Source organism: Symphodus melops (genome assembly GCF_947650265.1).
Source record: "Symphodus melops genome assembly, chromosome: 9".
Classification (NCBI taxonomy): Eukaryota; Metazoa; Chordata; class Actinopteri; order Labriformes; family Labridae; genus Symphodus; species Symphodus melops.
This window is the reverse complement of record NC_136699.1, coordinates 12,501,289-12,522,567: the sequence shown is the minus strand read 5'-3', so window position 1 is coordinate 12,522,567 and position 21,279 is coordinate 12,501,289. Positions and strand designations below refer to the sequence as shown.

At 42.3% G+C, this 21,279-nt stretch overlaps 4 protein-coding genes across 26 annotated transcripts in view; all 4 read right to left on the bottom strand.

Annotated features, from left to right (window-relative positions):
* The window catches only part of LOC306828998 (protocadherin gamma-A11-like), a gene marked incomplete at its 5' end in the record, with an annotated part of 180,141 nt that overhangs the window by 25,677 nt on the left and 133,185 nt on the right, over positions 1–21,279 (bottom strand). The window lies entirely within an intron of this gene.
* LOC306829384 (uncharacterized protein) lies at positions 261–17,041 on the bottom strand. The gene is made up of 3 exons (XM_079352426.1): positions 14,272–17,041; positions 7,476–8,558; positions 261–2,792 (listed from the first exon to the last, which is right to left on the bottom strand). Exons 1-3 carry the CDS (start codon positions 16,756–16,758, stop codon positions 276–278), a joined length of 6,087 nt encoding a protein of 2,028 aa, XP_079208552.1. The 5' UTR covers positions 16,759–17,041; the 3' UTR covers positions 261–275.
* Positions 2,769–7,459, bottom strand: LOC306829007 (protocadherin gamma-C5-like). The gene has a single exon (XM_079351824.1). It carries the CDS (start codon positions 6,668–6,670, stop codon positions 4,124–4,126), a length of 2,547 nt encoding a protein of 848 aa, XP_079207950.1. The 5' UTR covers positions 6,671–7,459; the 3' UTR covers positions 2,769–4,123.
* LOC306829005 (protocadherin gamma-C5-like) lies at positions 9,943–13,630 on the bottom strand. The gene is made up of 2 exons (XM_079351822.1): positions 10,778–13,630; positions 9,943–10,620 (listed from the first exon to the last, which is right to left on the bottom strand). The coding sequence occupies exons 1-2, from the start codon at positions 13,250–13,252 to the stop codon at positions 10,405–10,407; spliced, it is 2,691 nt and encodes an 896-aa protein (XP_079207948.1). The 5' UTR covers positions 13,253–13,630; the 3' UTR covers positions 9,943–10,404.

Genomic DNA, 21,279 nt, shown 5'->3' with positions numbered 1-21,279 from the left:
TTAATCATATGATCAAGACCTAACTATGATAATAAAACACTAAAGTAAGCTTAAGTCGTGATAATGAAGAGTAAATAATCAGCAGCGCTCAAACGTCACGTAATCATGATTGACTCTCACAGTCGCTGTCCACTATGGTGGTGCTGAATTGTTCACATGTGGGTTCACATTCAAAAAAGACATGAACATTTTGTCGCAAAAAGAACTGTGTGTTTAAACATAAACGTACATGAAAACACTAGAAAAATACGATAGGTAGATAGATAGATTTCTTCTCAATTACGCAGCTCAATGATAACATCTCTGCTCACCTGTTGGCTCTCAAAGGTCCAGGTGCTGTCGGGCAAAGACGCATCCAGGACACTGATGACCTCTTTAAAGTCAGTGGTGCTGCTGGGTTTAATCAGAGTGAAATCACTGTACTCTGACATGGGAGACATACAGGACCTGAAGGACTGACTCTGAGACAACATGTCTCCTCCCAGGACCTCCACGTACTTTATAGGTCCATCAGTGTTGAGCTGAATCTGCAGGTTTCTGTTGGGGTTCTTGTAATCGTCACAGTCACTCCGTCTCGTGCAGCAGCTCGCGCTGCTTCTGCTGCTCCTGATGCATTTCACCGCTAAAATGAGAAAAGTCACCAGAGACAGCACGGACACCGAGGCCAGAGAGAGGATCAAATAAAGGGTGATTCTGCCGGTTTTCTTGCTGGGCTCGGCCACTTTGTGTCGGAGGTCTAAGATGGGCTCATGGAGGCCGTCCTCCAGCAGGATGGACACCGTGACGGTTGCGGACTGGACCGGTTCCCCGTCGTCCTTGATCTCTATAAGCAGCCTCTGAGAGGAGTCGTCCTGCTCGGACACAGCGCGTTTAGTCCTCACCTCCCCTGTGTACAGATTGACAGTGAACAGAGAGGCGTCTGTGGCCTCAGACACTTTGTAGGAGATCCACGCGTTGTGGCCCGAGTCTGCGTCCACGGCCGTCACCTTGGTAACCAGGTGACCCGCTTTAGCCGAGCGAGGCATCCTCTGGTGAGAGAGGGAGCCCATGGCAGCGGAGGAGGGGTAAATAACAGCGGGGGCATTGTCGTTCTGGTCCAGGATAAAAACATGGACAGTGGCGTTGCTGCTGAGAGACGGAGAGCCCTGATCCTTTGCCTGAACCTGAATCTGAAACACCTTCAGTTTCTCATAGTCAAACGAGTGCATGCTGTAGATGCTGCCGTTATCTGAGTTAATGTAAACATACGAGGACACAGAAACGTCCTGCACTTTAGAGTCTAGTATAGAGTAAGAGAGTTTGGCGTTTTCACCAAAATCCAGGTCAGATGCTGATATCGAGTACAGGATAGAGCCTGGCACACCATTCTCTTTTAAATACACATTATAGGAGGGCTGGGCGAATACAGGAGGGTTGTCATTCACATCAGTGATGCTGACATATATAGTTTTCTTACTGGACAGAGGAGGAGAACCTGAATCAGTGGCTGTTATCTCAACATTGTACTCTGAGAAATTCTCCCTGTCTAAAGGACCACTGGTAAGCAGCTCGTAATTATTAGAAAATGATGGTTTCAGAGAGAAAGGGGTATCTCTAGGAAGCTGTAACGTCACTTTACCGTTTTCACCGGAGTCAAGATCTCGAGCACTGATCAAAGCCACCACTGTCCCACTTCGAGAATCCTCTGGCACGGAAGAGGACTTTGAGGTCAGAATAATTTCTGGAGCGTTATCATTTACGTCTAAGACATCCACCTGCACACTGCAATGACCCTCCATTTTTGGAAAGCCTCTATCCTTTGCACTTATATCTATTCGATATGAATTTTGAGTTTCATGGTCTAGCTGGTTTTTCAGAAATATTTCACCCGTTAAAGGATCTATGTGAAATAATGATAGCACTGATGACGATGTGTGAATACCAAGCGAGTATTCAATTTCTCCATTTGGACCTTCATCTATGTCATTGGCTTTTGTTGCTAGTACAAAGGAGCCATTTGCACTGTTTTCTTTAACAGAAACTTTATACAATCGGTTTTCAAATAATGGCACATTATCATTAATATCAAGAACATTTACGATTATTTTTGAAGTGCCTGACTTAGCTGGACTGCCTCCATCCATAGCAGTGAGAAATAAATTATGAGTGGCTTTTTTCTCGCGATCTAGGGACTTATTTAAAACCAATTCCGGTATTTTTCTTCCATTTTCAATTTCTTTAACTTTTAAAGTGAAGCATTCATCTTTGCTTAGCGTGTAGGTCTTTAAGCCGTTGCTCCCAACATCGAGATCCTCTGCACTCTCTAAGGGAAAACTCACACCTATAACGGTGGACTCAGCTATTTCTATTATATGTTCACTTTTGAGAAAACTCGGAGAATTGTCATTCACGTCCCTGACTTCCACTTCAATTCGATGTAACTGAAGTGGCCTTTCTATTACAACCTGCAGAGGTAGAACACAGCTGGCGCTTTGTCCACATAAAGCCTCTCTGTCTATTCTGTCATTCACCACCAGCTCGCCCTTCCCCGCATCCACACTGAAATACTGCTTACCAGCCTCAGAGGCAACACGCAGCTTACGCTCAAAAATGTCTGAAAGTCCCAAACCCAGATCTTTGGCTAGATTTCCAACCAGAGAGCCCCTTTCCAGCTCCTCCGGGATACTGTAACGAGTCTGTCCGTCTATTGTACTCCACAAGAGAAAGAAATGATGCCACCAGAGCGCCTGCCATCTCCAGTCCCGGTATCCTATTGTCTTTGTCATCCTCAGTCCGTTACAATATGATGTTATTCCCCATCAAAATACAGTTCATGGTCAAAATACACAGTGTTAAAATCCAACAACGCTGAATTGATCATATTCCAAAAACTCCGATTTCTTGACATCATGAGATGCAAGTAAAATGAATTTTATACAATCCGAGTGTTCAAAAGCATCATCCTCTCATCCCGAGCTCGAAGCAACGCACTGGCTACAGTGGAAAGAATGGGTGGGGGAGGGAGTAGATCTCTTTGTACAACTCCTAATGCTATTGGTGCACAGTATCTACCCGTCATCCAATAAGCTCGAAACAGCAAAGTCTCCCACTTCTGCAGTCCCAGTAGAGCAAATTCGAAACTCCACCATAGGGGCACTTATTTCAGAAGCCAATTGCATTGAATTGGAGGCGTTTAACACAAAATTCAGAAATCCCTTCAAGAAATACTGGAAATACAAATCATGTTGCTATTTCTGTAGCTAAATTTGTCTTCACTTTGCAGGATTTTTATAACAATATCCACACTCGAAGCAGACCTAAACTAATTGGAACACCAGATATTTAGTACAGTCTGGATTTTAGTGAAATAGGTGACAGAATTCAGCAGTTTATTTCTAAAATGTTATAAAATGTGTATCATGCTTACTTGTTTTTCCTGGATATTTAAATCAGACAATCACATATTCACAAAACGCACGCGATGATAAGACCCCTTCTGCTACTAATGTAAAGGTAGGTCACTCTAAAAACTCGCAGCATGACACATTTGTGAAGCTGAAATAACTTCCCAACAACAACTAGGAACAACTCACCATCTCTTAAATTATAATCAGGTTGCTCTCGATTTGTTCGCTCATTCCCTTGTAAGTACTGACATTTTGCTGTGACAATTTATATTAGCGAGCTTTGTCCAAAGAACACAAACAACATATATTTCCATCCAATCACTCACTCACTCACTTTAAAGAGAAATCTATAGAGTGAAAATTCGTAACAAATGTTATTTCAAGGACACTTTATTCAAAGAGCAGTTCTAGAACTTACTGTTAGTAAGTCATTGTGCTTCATAAATGAAAAGGCATAATACGAATGAAGTGTGACATTTATTACGTGATTCATTTGCATTACTGTCAAATACAAATGATGAAAACGATCATCTCGCTCACTCTTGATGCCTAATACTGAAGTCAGTGTTGCTGTCCATTACTCTGGTGCTGAAACGCACAGCTAAATAGCGTCAAACCAGAAAGGTGAAAGGTAAAAAAAGGTTGTTTTTTTTATTCGTCCTTTATGTTTTGGTTTCATTAAGGTAAATAATCTAAATCTGGAGTTGTAATAGTTGAACAAAGTTGTTGTTGTAATTTCAATGTGTGCAAAACCGTGTTGCATTCTCTGCAGTAACTGCAGCTAAAGAAAAAAAAGGAGTATGATACAGTCGGATTGTCTCGCTGCTCACCTGCTGGCTCTCAAAGGTCCAGGTGCTGTCGGGCAAAGACGCATCCAGGACACTGATGACCTCTTTAAAGTCAGTGGTGCTGCTGGGTTTAATCAGAGTGAAATCACTGTACTCTGACATGGGAGACATACAGGACCTGAAGGACTGACTCTGAGACAACATGTCTCCTCCCAGGACCTCCACGTACTTTATAGGTCCATCAGTGTTGAGCTGAATCTGCAGGTTTCTGTTGGGGTTCTTGTAATCGTCACAGTCACTCCGTCTCGTGCAGCAGCTCGCGCTGCTTCTGCTGCTCTTGATGCATTTCACCGCTAAAATGAGAAAAGTCACCAGAGACAGCACGGACACCGAGGCCAGAGAGAGGATCAAATAAAGGGTGATTCTGCCGGTTTTCTTGCTCGGCTCGGCCGCCTTGTGTCGGAGGTCTAAGATGGGCTCATGGAGACCGTCCTCCAGCACGATGGACACCGTGACGGTGGAGGACTGAACCGGTTCCCCGTCGTCCTTGATCTCTATAAGCAGCCTCTGAGAGGAGTCGTCCTGCTCGGACACAGCGCGTTTAGTCCTCACCTCCCCTGTGTACAGATTGACAGTGAACAGAGAGGCGTCTGTGGCCTCAGACACTTTGTAGGAGATCCATGCGTTGTGACCCGAGTCTGCGTCCACGGCCGTCACCTTGGTAACCAGGTGACCCGCTTTAGCCGAGCGAGGCATCCTCTGGTGAGAGAGGGAGCCCATGGCAGCGGAGGAGGGGTAAATAACAGCGGGGGCATTGTCGTTCTGGTCCAGGATAAAAACATGGACAGTGGCGTTGCTGCTGAGAGACGGAGAGCCCTGATCCTTTGCCTGAACCTGAATCTGAAACACCTTCAGTTTCTCATAGTCAAACGAGTGCATGCTGTAGATGCTGCCGTTATCTGAGTTAATGTAAACATACGAGGACACAGAAACGTCCTGCACCTTTGAGTCCAGTATAGAATAAGAGATTTTGGCGTGTTCACCGAAATCCAGGTCAGATGCTGATACTGAGTACAGGATAGAGCCTGGCACTCCATTCTCTTTTAAATACACATTATAGGAGGGCTGGGCGAATACAGGAGGGTTGTCATTCACATCAGTGATGCTGACATATATAGTTTTCTTACTGGTCAGAGGAGGAGAACCTGAATCAGTGGCTGTTATCTCAATATTATACTCTGAGAAACTCTCTCTGTCTAAAGGACCACTGGTAAGCAGCTCGTAGTTTTTAGAAAATGATGGTTTCAGAGTAAAAGGAGAAGCTTTAGGAAGCTGTAACCTCACTTTACTGTTATCACCGGAGTCAAGATCTCGAGCACTGATCAAAGCCACTACGGTACCACTTGGTGCGTCCTCGCGCACAGGACTGGGTTTAGACGTAAGAACGATTTCTGGAGCATTATCATTAATGTCCTCTACGTCCACTTGAACACGACAATGTCCCTCCATTTCGGGAGTCCCGTTGTCTTTTGCAGTAACATCGATCAGGTAGGACTTTGAACTCTCATAGTCTAATGCTCCTCTTAAAACAATTTCTCCCGTCTTTTCGTTTATTTCAAATGTTGATAACACTAAGTCTGGAGTGCGAGACGCAAAGGAATATTTCACGTCACCATTAAGACCCTCATCAGCATCTGTAGCTGTAAGTTTGATCACAAAGGTTCCTTTGGTACTGTTTTCCTTCAAAGAAACCTTGTACTCATTTTCAGTGAAAACTGGAAAATTGTCATTATTATCAAGTACAGTGATTGTAATCTTGCAGGTCCCTGATTTGACCGGGTTTCCTCCATCTAATGCTGTTAACATCACTAGATACTGTGAATTCTTTTCACGATCTAATTGCTTCTCTAAAACTAATTCTGGGACAGCTCTACCATTTTTCGTGTCTTTGAGCTTTAGAGAAAAATAATCGTTTTTGCTTAAAGAGTAAGTTTTTAAGGAATTGCTGCCAACATCAGGATCCTCTGCGCTCTCCAAAGGGAAACGGGTACCCACGGCTGAGAATTCTGCTATTTTTAAAGACAATTCACTTGAAAGAAAACTAGGAGAATTGTCATTTATGTCTCGTATTTCTACTTCAATTCGATGTGACTGTAAAGGATTTTCAATTACAACCTGCAGAGGTAGAACACAGCTGGCGCTTTGTCCACACAAAGCCTCTCTGTCGAGTCTCTCATTCACCACCAGCTCGCCCTTGCCCGAATCCACACTGAAATACTGCTTATCAGCCTCAGAGGCGACACGCAGCCTTCGCTCAAAAATGTCTGATAGTCTAAAACCCAGATCTTTTGCAATATTTCCTACCACAGAGCCCTGTTTCAGCTCCTCCGGGATACTGTAACGAGTCTGTCCGTCTATTGTACTCCACAAGAGAAAGAAATGATGCCACCAGAGCGCCTGCCATCTCCAGTCCCGGTATCCTATTGTCTTTGTCATCCTTGGTCCGTTTTTAGGAACTTATTCCAATCGAGATCTTGTAAATAATAACAGTGTAATCCCGATCAAAGGTAATATCCATGAAGAAAACATGCGGCAATGTAACAGCATTTTTAAAGATTTAATTCATGTATCTACATCCTAAAAATACGAGCTCAGTGCTCTCCTCGAGCTCTTTCCAATAAGTGTTAACAGCGCTCAGGCTGCATGGGGGCAGGGACTAGATTGCTTTGTACACTACTGATTCCTATTGGTGCACAGCATCTATATCCACCATCCAATGAGAGTGGAACCGATCGACACTCTTAAAGTGGCAGCATCTATTCTATGTGTGAGCTTTCATGCTGGGTGACAGTTGCAAGTGACTGAATATAAATACTTGAGAAAAAAAAATCAGTTCTTTTCATTGCTCCCCGGTGACAATCACATTTTTTTTTAATTCAAGGTCCAGGGGAAATGCTAAATAGAAATGGCAGACGGTATCAAGTCAGAGCCTCATGTTGATTTTTGTTTTAATTATATGCTGGTTAAGAAACTAACAACACGAATACAACGTAAAAGTATGCTGGAGACTTGATTAAAACTAATATATAAATCAGCACCACTGAAATTTCAAGTGATCATTATTGTATTTCACAGTCGCTGTCCGCTGTGGTGGTGCTGAATTGTTCACATTAAAAAGAAAAAAAAAGACGATGAAAATTGTGTCGCACAAGAGAGAGAGAAAGAGAGAGAGAGAGAGAGAGAGAGAGAGAGAGCAGATTGCCTGTTAATTTCGCAGATCAATGATAACTTCTCTGCTCACCTGCTGGCTCTCAAAGGTCCAGGTGCTGTCAGGCAAAGACGCATCCAGGACACTGATGACCTCCTTAAAGTCAGTGGTGCTGCTGGGTTTAATCAGAGTGAAATCACTGTACTCTGACATGGGAGACATACAGGACCTGAAGGACTGACTCTGAGACAACATGTCTCCTCCCAGGACCTCCACGTACTTTATAGGTCCATCAGTGTTGAGTTGAATCTGCAGGTTTCTGTTGGGGTTCTTGTAATCGTCACAGTCACTCCGTCTCGTGCAGCAGCTCGCGCTGCTTCTGCTGCTCCTGATGCATTTCACCGCTAAGATGAGAAAAGTCACCAGAGACAGCACGGACACCGAGGCCAGAGAGAGGATCAAATAAAGGGTGATTCTGCCGGTTTTCTTGCTCGGCTCGGCCACTTTGTGTCGGAGGTCTAAGATGGGCTCATGGAGGCCGTCCTCCAGCAGGATGGACACCGTGACGGTGGAGGATTGAACCGGTTCCCCGTCGTCCTTGATCTCTATAAGCAGCCTCTGAGAGGAGTCGTCCTGCTCGGACACAGCGCGTTTAGTCCTCACCTCCCCTGTGTACAGATTGACAGTGAACAGAGAGGCGTCTGTGGCCTCAGACACTTTGTAGGAGATCCACGCGTTGTGACCCGAGTCTGCGTCCACGGCCGTCACCTTGGTAACCAGGTGACCTGCTTTAGCCGAGCGAGGCATCCTCTGGTGAGAGAGGGAGCCCATGGCAGCGGAAGAGGGGTAAATAACAGCGGGGGCATTGTCGTTCTGGTCCAGGATAAAAACATGGACAGTGGCGTTGCTGCTGAGAGACGGAGAGCCCTGATCCTTTGCCTGAACCTGAATCTGAAACACCTTCAGTTTCTCATAGTCAAACGAGTGCATGCTGTAGATGCTGCCGTTATCTGAGTTAATGTAAACATACGAGGACACAGACACGTCCTGCACTTTAGAGTCCAGTAGAGAATAAGAGATTTTGGCGTTTTCACCGAAATCCAGGTCAGATGCTGATACCGAGTACAGGATGGAGCCTGGCACTCCATTCTCTTTTAAATACACATTATAGGAGGGCTGGGTGAATACAGGAGGGTTGTCATTCACATCAGTGATGCTGACATATATATTTTTCTTACTGGTCAGAGGAGGAGAACCTGAATCAGTGGCTGTTATCACAATATTATACTCTGAGAAACTCTCTCTGTCTAAAGGACCACTGGTAAGCAGCTCGTAATTATTAGAAAATGATGGTTTCAGAGTGAAAGGAGAATTCCGAGGAAGATATAATGTCACTATACCGTTATCACCGGAGTCAAGATCTATTGCACTAATTAAAGCCACTACTGTGCCACTTGGTGCATCCTCGCGCACTGGACTGGGTTTAGACGTAAGAACAATTTCTGGAGCATTATCATTAATGTCCTCTATATCCAAATGAATACGACAGTCACCCTCCATTTCGGGAGTCCCGCTGTCTTTTGCAGTAATATCGATTAGGTAGGACTTTGAACTCTCATAGTCTAATGCTCCTCTTAAAACAATTTCTCCTGTCTTTTCGTTTATTTCAAATGTTGATAACACTAAGTCTGGAGTGCGAGACCCAAAGGAATATTTCACGCCACCATTAAGACCCTCATCAGCATCTGTAGCTGTAAGTTTGATCACAAAGGTTCCTTTGGTACTGTTTTCCTTCAAAGAAACCTTGTACTCATTTTCACTGAAAACAGGGAAATTGTCATTAATATCAAGTACAGTGATTGTAATCTTGCAGGTTCCCGATTTGACCGGGTTTCCTCCATCTAATGCTGTTAACATCAGTAGATGCTGTGCATTCTTTTCACGATCTAATTGCTTCTCTAAAACCAATTCTGGAACAGCTCTGCCATTTTTCGTGTCTTTGAGTTTCAAAGAAAAATAATCGTTTTTGCTTAAAGAGTAAGTTTTTAAGGAATTGCTGCCAACATCAGGATCCTCTGCGCTCTCCAAAGAAAAGCGTTTGCCAAGAGTAACTGATTCTGGTATTTTAAGATTTATTTCCTCAGTTAAAAAATTAGGAGAATTGTCATTAATGTCTCGTATTTCCACTTCAATTCGATGAGACTGTAAAGGATTTTCAATTACAACCTGCAGAGGTAAAACACAGCTGGTGCTTTGTCCACACAAAGCCTCTCTGTCGAGTCTCTCATTCACCACCAGCTCGCCCTTCCCTGCATCGACACTGAAATACTGCTTACCAGCCACAGAGGCGACACGCAGATTACGCTCAAAAATGTCTGACAGTCCCAAATTCAGATCTTTGGCGAGATTTCCAACCACAGAGCCCTGTTTCAGCTCCTCCGGGATACTGTAACTAGTCTGTCCGTCTATTGTACTCCACAAGAGAAAGAAATGATGCCACCAGAGCGCCTGCCATCTCCAGTCTCGGTATCCCATTGTCTTTGTCATCCTTGGTCCGCTTTTATGAAGTTATTCCAATCGAGACCTCGTAAATAATAATAGTTTAATCCCGATAAAAGGTAATATCCATAAAGAAAGTCTGGCACAGTGTAAAAGCATTGTTCTAAGATGTAATTCATCTATCTACATCTTCAAAATATGAGCTCAGTACTGTCTCTCTCCTCGAGCTCTTTCCATTCAAAGTGTTAACAACGCTAAGGCTGCATGGGGGCAGGGACTAGATTGCTTTGTACACTTCTGATTCCTATTGGTGCACAGCATCTATATCCACCATCCAATGAGAGTGGAACCGATCGACACTCTTAAAGTGGCAGCATCTATTCTGTGTGTAAGCTTTCATGCTGGGTGAATGTTAGAAATGCTACTGCAAATTGATCACCGTGAGATAAAATGGTTTCATAAAAAAAACATATGACATACATGACAGCCTTCTGACATTCAGACCATGATGTTGATTTCAATTTTAAAAATACATTAAATAAGAAGAACTATTAAAAAGCATAACAACATAAACTTTAACGTGAAGTGACGAGTATATAGCCGATTTCTCAGCACCGATTAGACGCCACATGATCATGACTGAAGCTGAGAGTTGCTGTCCGCTCGAGTGGTGCTGAATTTTCCACATGCATTGGCGTTGAATGCATATTCGTACATAACATTGATATGAACCCCATCTCTGAACACAAAGCAGGCCACAGTTATTCATTGTATCTGAAATCTAAATTTATCTAAATATTGGACAAAGAACATGTCGCAAAACGCTATGTTTTTGAATATGTACACCGAAAAGACAGACAGACAAATAATTACGGAGATAAATTACCACTTCTCACCTGCTGGCTCTCAAAGGTCCAGGTGCTGTCGGGCAAAGACGCATCCAGGACACTGATGACCTCCTTAAAGTCAGTGGTGCTGCTGGGTTTAATCAGAGTGAAATCACTGTACTCTGACATGGGAGACATACAGGACCTGAAGGACTGACTCTGAGACAACATGTCTCCTCCCAGGACCTCCACGTACTTTATAGGTCCATCAGTGTTGAGCTGAATCTGCAGGTTTCTGTTGGGGTTCTTGTAATCGTCACAGTCACTCCGTCTCGTGCAGCAGCTCGCGCTGCTTCTGCTGCTCCTGATGCATTTCACCGCTAAGATGAGAAAAGTCACCAGAGACAGCACGGACACCGAGGCCAGAGAGAGGATCAAATAAAGGGTGATTCTGCCGGTTTTCTTGCTCGGCTCGGCCACTTTGTGTCGGAGGTCTAAGATGGGCTCATGGAGGCCGTCCTCCAGCAGGATGGACACCGTGACGATGGAGGATTGAACCGGTTCCCCGTCGTCCTTGATCTCTATAAGCAGCCTCTGAGAGGAGTCGTCCTGCTCGGACACAGCGCGTTTCGTCCTCACCTCCCCTGTGTACAGATTGACAGTGAACAGAGAGGCGTCTGTGGCCTCAGACACTTTGTAGGAGATCCACGCGTTGTGACCCGAGTCTGCGTCCACGGCCGTCACCTTGGTAACCAGGTGACCTGCTTTAGCCGAGCGAGGCATCCTCTGGTGAGAGAGGGAGCCCATGGCAGCGGAGGAGGGGTAAATAACAGCGGGGGCATTGTCGTTCTGGTCCAGGATAAAAACATGGACAGTGGCGTTGCTGCTGAGAGACGGAGAGCCCTGATCCTTTGCCTGAACCTGAATCTGAAACACCTTCAGTTTCTCATAGTCAAACGAGTGCATGCTGTAGATGCTACCGTTATCTGAGTTAATGTAAACATACGAGGACACAGAAACGTCCTGCACTTTAGAGTCCAGTATAGAGTAAGAGATTTTGGCATTTTCACCGAAATCCTGGTCAGATGCTGATACCGAGTACAGGATAGAGCCAGGCACTCCATTCTCTTTTAAATACACATTATAGGAGAGCTGGGTGAATACAGGAGGGTTGTCATTCACATCAGTGATGATCACAGGTATAGTTTTCTTACTGGTCAGAGGAGGAGAGCCTGAATCAGTGGCTGTTATCTCAATATCATAATGGGAGACATTTTCACGATCTAAAACGCCGCTGGTGATCAGAGCGTAGTTTTGAGAAAAAGACGGTTTTAAGAGAAATGGAAATTTCTTGGGAAGCTGTAAGGTTACCTTCCCGTTGACACCTGAATCGAGGTCTCGGGCACTGAGCAATGCTACTACGGTCCCATTAGGAGAATCTTCGCGCACTGGTTTTGGCTGAGACGTGAGTATGATTTCTGGGGCATTATCGTTAACATCTAAAACTTCAACTTGCACAGTGCAATGTCCCTCCATTCTTGGACTGCCTTTGTCTTTAGCACTGACGTCTAATTCATAATTTGCGGTCTCTTCAAAATCCAGTTTACCGCTAAGAAATATTGTGCCTGTTGTCTTATCAATAGTGAAAACAGAGAGAACAGTATCTGATGTGTGAGCTCCAAAAGAGTATTCTATTTCTCCGTTTTGACCATCATCCATGTCTGTTGCTTTTGTTTGCACTATCAGTACTCTTTCTGCAGCGTTTTCACTAATGGAAACTTTATACAACGTTTTTTCAAAAGTTGGGACGTTGTCGTTAATGTCAAGAACTGATATCGATAATTGAGCAGTCCCTGATCTTACTGGGTTGCCTCCATCGAGAGCTGCCAACAAAAGCTTATGTACAGCTTTTTTCTCTCGATCTAATGTTTTTACTAAAATCAATTCAGGGACTTTTCTTCCCCCGGCAACTTCTTTAACTCTAATATTAAAACATTCATCTTTACTCAGAGTGTAAGTCTTTACGGAATTACTGCCAGTATCTGGATCTATGGCGCTCTCTAAGGGAAAACGAACTCCTAAAGCCGTGGATTCTGCAACTTCCAATGTGATATCACTCGAAGGAAATCTCGGCGCATTGTCATTAATGTCTTGAATTTCTACTTCAACACGAAACAGTTGTAAAGGGTCTTCAATTACAACCTGCAGAGGTAGAACACAGCTGGCGCTTTGTCCACATAAAGCCTCTCTGTCTATTCTGTCATTCACCACCAGCTCGCCCTTCCCCGCATCCACAATGAAATACTGCTTACCAGCCTCAGAGGCGACACGCAGCTTACGCTCAAAAATGTCTGACAGTCCCAAATTCAGATCTTTGGCTAGATTTCCAACCACAGAGCCCTGTTTCAGTTCCTCCGGGATACTGTAACGAGTCTGTCCGTCTATTGTACTCCACAAGAGAAAGAAATGATGCCACCAAAGCGCCTGCCATCTCCAGTCCCGATATCCTCTTCTCTTTGTCATCCTTGGTCTGCTATAACCCATTTATTCCAATCGACAGCTTGCATCGAACAGTACATAAATCCATCGCTGCAGATATTATTCCAAAATAACATGTGCTTTATTTACTGCTTATTGCTGTAGCTTAAATTATACAATTTTCCACATGAGAAAATAGAAGCTCATTGTTGTCCCCTTCCCTACCTCTCTGCATTTCTAACACTCAAAGAACTGAGGCTGCATGGGGGCAGGGACAAGATTGCTTTGTACAGTTCTAAATCCTATTGGTGGGCAGCATCATCCTCTATCGTCCAATAAGAGGAGAGCAGATCGACACTCTTAAAGTCGCAGTATATGTATTCATGTTGCACAACTTCACTTTAACCACAGTCAACTGCATTAAGTCTAGCAGGACGTTAAGAATAAAAGGCTATTACTATCAAAATAACAAAACTACAATAAGTTACAATTTCAACAGAAATAAAAAAAGACAGAAGAGCGGGCCAGAAAAAAAAGTCTTACATAACGTTCAACATTTTCCCAGTGAGATCTATTTTCTAATCAATCACTTGAAACTAGTTTAGGGAATGACGTTATTACCAGGGAGATCAACATCACGCGAGGCTCAACACGCTCTTTGACAAATGGCATTCAAGCTTCCTGTATTTGTCAGAGAGTCGCTGTCCGCAAAATGTGGTTCTGAACTGGTTTAAATGTAGGTGACACTATAATGTAGCACGATCATTTGAGCTAGTTTAAAGGACAGTCTCTCCTAATTTATCAAAAAGGTTTACCAAACGTTAAAGAGATAAATAAATATGAATAACAAACTATGGTTCTGTTCAGACGCCCCATGATAATAAGTGAATCTCACAGTCGCTTTCCGCTATGGGGGTGCTGAATTGAAACTGAACATGGTTCGCATTAAAGGAGAGAGAGAGAGAGAGAGAGAGAGAGAGAGAGAGAGAGAGAGAGAGAGAGAGAGAGAGAGAGAGATGGATAGATGGATAGATAGATAGATAGATAGATGTCATTGTCCTGAACTAAATCATAAGTGACAATGCAGATTGCTTGTTGCTCACCTGCTGGCTCTCAAAGGTCCAGGTGCTGTCAGGTAGAGACGCATCCAGGACACTGATGACCTCTTTAAAGTCAGTGGTGCTGCTGGGTTTAATCAGAGTGAAATCACTGTACTCTGACATGGGAGACATACAGGACCTGAAGGACTGACTCTGAGACAACATGTCTCCTCCCAGGACCTCCACGTACTTTATAGGTCCATCAGTGTTGAGCTGAATCTGCAGGTTTCTGTTGGGGTTCTTGTAATCGTCACAGTCACTCCGTCTCGTGCAGCAGCTCGCGCTGCTTCTGCTGCTCCTGATGCATTTCACCGCTAAGATGAGAAAAGTCACCAGAGACAGCACGGACACCGAGGCCAGAGAGAGGATCAAATAAAGGGTGATTCTGCCGGTTTTCTTGCTCGGCTCGGCCACTTTGTGTCGGAGGTCTAAGATGGGCTCATGGAGGCCGTCCTCCAGCAGGATGGACACCGTGACGGTGGCGGACTGGACCGGTTCCCCGTCGTCCTTGATCTCTATAAGCAGCCTCTGAGAGGAGTCGTCCTGCTCGGACACAGCACGTTTAGTCCTCACCTCCCCTGTGTACAGATTGACAGTGAACAAAGAGGCGTCTGTGGCCTCAGACACTTTGTAGGAGATCCACGCGTTGTGACCCGAGTCTGCGTCCACGGCCGTCACCTTGGTAACCAGGTGACCTGCTTTAGCCGAGCGAGGCATCCTCTGGTGAGAGAGGGAGCCCATGGCAGCGGAGGAGGGGTAAATAACAGCGGGGGCATTGTCGTTCTGGTCCAGGATAAAAACATGGACAGTGGCGTTGCTGCTGAGAGACGGAGAGCCCTGATCCTTTGCCTGAACCTGAATCTGAAACACCTTCAGTTTCTCATAGTCAAACGAGTGCATGCTGTAGATGCTACCGTTATCTGAGTTAATGTAAACATACGAGGACACAGAAACGTCCTGCACTTTAGAGTCCAGTATAGAATATGATATCTCCGAGTTTTCACCCGAATCAGAATCCGTTGCTGACACCGAGCACAAAATGTTTCCCGGAGAATGATTTTCTTTTACATACACAACATAAGAGGGTTGGGAGAAAACTGGTGGGTTGTCATTAACATCCAACAAATCGACACGTATTATCCTTTCACTTGATAATGGGGGGTTACCAGAATCTGTAGCAATTATTTTGACACTATAATGGTCCTGTTTTTCACGGTCAAGAGGCCCATTTGTCACTAGCGAATAATGGTTAGAGACTGATGGATTTAACTGAAAGGGAGATTTTGAAGACAAGCTCAACTTAACTTTACCATTGTCACCTGAATCTGGGTCTTTTGCACTTATCAACGAAATAACTGTTCCGACTGCAGAATCTTCTGGAACAGGTGTTGTTAGAGATGTCACAATAATTTCAGGAATATTGTCATTAATGTCAACCACCTTAATTTCTACGCCACAATGCCCATCCATCTCAGGATTCCCTTTGTCTTTAGCAGTTATATCAAACCTATGGAAAGATTTCGTTTCATGGTCTATGGCTCCTTTGACAACAATAGCTCCAGTAGATGGTAAAATGTCGAATAATGATAAGATCAGGTTCGTGGTTTGCTCTGCAAAAAAATACTCTATTTCTCCATTTAGTCCTTCGTCTGCATCTGTAGCTTTGACATACAGTATTTCGGTCCCAGGTGTTGCTTTTTCGCTGACATTGGCCTCATACAACTGTCTTTCAAACTGCGGAGCATTATCATTGTTGTCCAGTACTATAACTTTAATTTCAGATGTCCCTGAGCGCGCCGGATCTCCACCATCTACAGCAGTGAGGATAAGATTATGCACAGGCAGCTTTTCTCGATCAAGTGGTTTTTCAAGGATCAGCTCGGGGATTTTTCTACCATCTTTGTGGTTTTTAACAGTCAATTTGAAATTGTCATTTTTGCTTATGAGATATGAACGCACAGAATTAGTGCCGACATCTGGGTCCTGTGCACTTTCTAAAGGAAATCGCGCCCCTAGATTAACCAGTTCTGCTATTTTCAACACCTTCTCTTTAGTGGGAAAACTAGGAGAATTGTCGTTAGTATCTTGTATTTCTATTTCGACTCTATGCAGCTGTAAAGGGTTATCTATAACTAGTTCTAAAGGCAACAAACATAAGGGTCTTTGTTCACACAATTCCTCCCTGTCTATCCTATCAATAACCACCAGTTCTCCCTTCCCCAAGTCCACACTAAAATACTGCTTACCAGCCTCCGAGGTAATACGCAATTTGCGTCGATACAGTTCAGATACAACCAAACCCAAATCTTTGGCTAAATTTCCAACCACAGATCCCTGTTTGAGCTCCTCTGGGATACTGTATCGAGTCTGTCCGTCTATTGTACTCCACAAGAGAGAGAAATGGTGCCACCACAAGAACACCTGCCATGCAGCCAATTTCTTCGGCATTATTCCTCGTTCCATAAATCCCATGTCTTTTCACTCCAATCCCCACTTCTTAACTGGTTAAGTATGGACGGTCTATGATCCAACACCGATTAGTCCACATACATAGCCTTTGATACATCGTGCTTTGAGTCTGCAGATGCATCCCCTCCTCCTGTGCAGAATATTGTAATGGTTCCAACGCCAAAGCTACTCGACGAGAGGGAATAGATCTCTTTGTACAGCTCTGGCTTTCATTGGTCGACAACTTAAACTTAGATCCTCCAATCGTAGCATGAGGAAACGTCTACAGTGCAGTGACGCAAAAGTATGATGCACAGAAAAAATAGTAAGGCTATATTGTGACTCACTCATATGTTTATTATTTTACATATAAAATAGATAACCTAAAACTGTTCTATGTTTTTAAAAAGTAAAAAAAATAAAAATAAATAAAGAGTAAAATTGAAAGAAATGACTGACAAAAGCTAAATGATTGAGCTGTTTTTATGAGCTCTTTGATCATATAATGATGAAACTACAATCATTCATATAATGCTTTATGTTTATCCATCTACCCTTCTGCCTATGTACCTGAATGCATGCACATGCCTTTGTGGCTTTCAAGGCTCTTCGTTGCCTTCCTGTGGTCAGAGAAAGCAAATGCAGCTGCATACGTCAGGACGTTTTCACAGCTCTCAACGAGCCTAAGAGAAACAATCCTGACAACGTAAAATACCCGTATGGAGGTCTGTAGAGCAAATGAAAAGGGAGGGGGAGTGCAGACGGTGTAGGAAGGCGTTTGCTCCAATTTATTCTCTCTCTCTCTCTCTCTCTCTCTCTCTCTCTCTCTCTCTCTCTCTCTCTCTCTCTCTCTCTTAAATACACAAACATACACAAAATCAACCAACATTTTTCTAATATAGTTTTTAACGTGTGTTCGTGTGTGTGTCATATAATAGAGCTGTAACTTGTGAAATGTAAAATGAATGCTAATCCATAAATTCTTTTAAAAATACTTCAATTCATGTGGTTGTATTAATTCACATTTATAAAACAAATGTAGTAAATAAATAATTATATGAATGATCTGTTTTAAATAAAAGTGAACGACAGAGGGAGATGTAGAGAGGCAGAGTGTGAGAGAGAGGGAGGGGGACAGCACGGAGCTGCTTTCAGCACCACAAGGGTGGACAGCGCCACACAGGCGGCCAACTGCTGCTGCTGCATGCTGCTGCTGCGCAGGCACACAGCCTCACAGGTTTTCAATGAAAACAACAGGCAAACAGAAAACAAACATTCACCTCCTTTCTGTATCTCACTGGATACAGGAATGTTTACAGAAGAATTTCCAAAAGCACAAAAAACTATGTTTTAATGCTACATGTTATGAAACTAATACAGGTGAATGAATAAAGAAATATACCACAGCAAGAATAGAATTGGGTTGCTTCAAAACAAAGTGTATAATTATATTTAATATATTATCATGCAAACTTTATACTCAAGACACTTTTTGTATCAGTGAGTAGAAGCATTCTTCAGAAATGTGATCCACTGACATTTTTGGGTTATATTGTAAGATGAGCACATCCACATTAAAGTTTGGAATATTTAAATGGTATTTCAGGGCTTGGAAAGAAAAGTATTTTCATGGACAATACTAGTAGACAGGTTACAGACACCGACAAACAAGCAACCTTACTCTCACACACATTTTGTAGAACATTTATACTTATGAAAAAGGACCCAGCTTGCAATAAGGTTCAAACATTTTGGGAGGAGAAAAGGTGACAACTGTGGCACTCATCATATTCACACAGGCTTTTTATTATTTATTTATTTCAAAGCATACTTTAAGTTGGCAGCCTAGCCTGTAAAAGATCGAACACTACATTATTATAAATCATTTGAAACTTTCTTTAAAGTTGCTTCATTGAAAATGTATATGATAAATGCATTGCATCGTAGTGTTTTGAAGTTTATACTTTATTGATCCCGAGGGACAATAACCATAGTATTTTCCTACCTCATAAAAACGGTTGAGTTGATTGAATAATGCAGTTAAAACTGATTCATACAAATACAACAGAGTATTAAATTCTTTTATATATGACTGTTGGGTCTTATGGCCTTTAATTTGTTAGGACAGAAAATGTGGGTGATGACATGTACCACAGCATCAGGATTGGGAGTTGAACCTGCAACCAGTGTAAATCCTAAAAGATCATTATGTTCAGTTTTTGTGATAACTGTTTTTTTGGAATTGTAATTTTGGAGATACAGTTAATATTCCTGGTGATTAATATTATGCTATACCAACATGTACTATACTTAATTATACTAAAAACATGTGTTTCTTTTAATATGCAAGAATAATGTAAACATTAAGCAGCTATGCTTATGTCACATTATTGCATTTCTCTTTACTAATGTTTTGTTTATATTTGCATTGCAACCATTGAACTTAAACAGGGAATAAACAAAAGTTAGCTCAGAATTTAACATTAAATATTGGATTAATGTTGATTGGGCTGGTATTCCTTTTTAGACCTTTCCTTAAACCTTATAAGCCTGTTAGTAGGGTGAGCTGTCTCATTCTAATGTGTCCTTCAAATGTAAAATAAATTTGTTCCCTGAAAAAGAGTGCATGAAGAAGAGACAGTACTCATTTAAAACATTTGAATTTTAAATTGTTGAACTGTTGGATTTAACATTTTGAATTTTGTATTATTTTGGTTTAACAGTTTGGTCAGAGAAAACATATTAAATTATTATAAACATCAAGGCACACACACTGTCACACATGATCTGTTGCCAGCAAAATGTCAGCCAATGATCCAATCAACGGCAATAGTTGTCAGTGGTGATAGATGTCTTGCAAGTTATGTTTACGGATGTATAATGCATAGATACTTTAGAAAATGTCAGCGGTGCAATTTGTTGTATGACGTTTGAGTTCTGTTAATGCATGATGATCTGTAGTAATCAGTTCAGTTGTCAGTGCAGAAGTTATCAGTGCTGTGTGAGTGTGATGGGATTGTTGTGAATAGAAAAACAAACATTTAAACTATTTCTTACCTTATTTGGCGAGACAGGATTTATCAGGAGTCAAGGGGAAAACAGGAACAGCAACAGGCACATAAAAGAGAAAAAGAAGACAGAAAAGATGTTAGTTAGACTGGTGGTCTGCATACACACTCTTGGCTTCAGGAAGTATAGCAACCAAAATACTTACCGCCAGGTTCAAGAGAAAAAGGGTTATGGGTTTGTATGGACAATAGGAGTTTGTGTGCAAATAAATGTGCAATGTATGTAAATTTTGGTTAAAAAAACCTGATTTTGATCTGTATTTGTTAAAATAAACAACAATAAAAAGACTCTCTAATAGGCACATACTATAATATAATGTAAAAAAACAGAGAAAAAAACAACAGAAAAAAATGTTTTGGCTAATTCAACATCACAGAAACACAAAACAATACTTCATCCATTATTTTATGTATTGAAAAGAAAAGCGTTAGAGTTGTATTCTCAAGCAATACCAAGCAAGGAAAACTTCGCTGAAAGTAAGAACTATGTGTGCAACTAAAAGTCACAAAGGATGATGTACCAAACATATTTTATCTTTTAAGAAACACTGTTTTCTGTTAGTCTGTGAGTGTATGATGGGGAGTGAGAGAACGAGAGAGTGAGAGGATTCAGAATGAGGTACACTTTGTTTCCTTGTTAATGAAAGGGGTAGGAACTATGATGACACAAAGAAATGTTACTGCTACCAGAAAAAAAGCAGTATAACTCCATGGTTCAAGAATAATATTACTCATTCTATAGGTCAATGTGACAGCTTTACAAAATATATCCAGACATTGTGTGTGAATCATTTTCAACAGCATTCCTCTCATCTGTTATGGTGTGCTGAATTTGATTATGCAACTGAAACAACAACATTCATCTTGCCCTTCAAACATTAGCATATACATGCTTTGGTATGATACAAACACTTCACCTTGCTCTCAAATATTATTAAAGTCAGTACTGAAGGAAATTAAAGCTCTGTAAATCCTTCTGAAACAACTAATGTATGAATCACATAACATAATACAGCACTGCACTGCTGCACAAAGCCACTACCCTCCTATCAACAGCAGGGGGCCTCGAGGCGAAGCCCGGAGACAAATCCATGCCTTATTAATGAGAGAAATTGCTCTGTGACCCTGTGTTTATCACAACCTACTATGTGTGTGTCTGTGCAGGGGCAAATGTAAGCTTCTTATACAATTCAAAGCAGCTACTGCTTTTTATTTGACTGATGTTCCGTGGTTTAAAAGATGCAGTTGGAATAATATACCTTTTGTTCACATCAATACATTGTAAGTAATAATCAAAGATCAATGGGTTTATGAAAAAGAGACACATCTGAAATTAACAGGTCAACTAGAAAAAAAAATGAGAAAGGTAATAAAAGCAAAACAAATAGGGCAGCATCCATCACAGAATCTATTAAAAGCAGTCACCACGACCCTCCCCCCCTCCTTCTCTATTGGCAGCACTCTGATGTGTGAGGAT

Bases quoted from the DNA above. Each gene is read 5' to 3' on its own strand.
- LOC306829007 (XM_079351824.1), bottom strand. From the start codon at position 6,670: ATGACAAAGACAATAGGATACCGGGACTGGAGATGGCAGGCGCTCTGG.
- LOC306829005 (XM_079351822.1), bottom strand. From the start codon at position 13,252: ATGGGTTATAGCAGACCAAGGATGACAAAGAGAAGAGGATATCGGGAC. The intron at 10,621-10,777 runs GTGAGAAGTGGT...CTTTGTGTTCAG, and splicing joins GGACCTTTGAGAGCCAGCAG to AGATGGGGTTCATATCAATG.
- LOC306829384 (XM_079352426.1), bottom strand. From the start codon at position 16,758: ATGGGATTTATGGAACGAGGAATAATGCCGAAGAAATTGGCTGCATGG. The intron at 8,559-14,271 runs GCATTGTCACTT...GTATTCACCCAG, and splicing joins AGGTGAGCAACAAGCAATCT to CCCTCCTATAATGTGTATTT. The intron at 2,793-7,475 runs GTGAGCAGAGAA...TTTTGATGGGGA, and splicing joins GGACCTTTGAGAGCCAGCAG to ATAACATCATATTGTAACGG.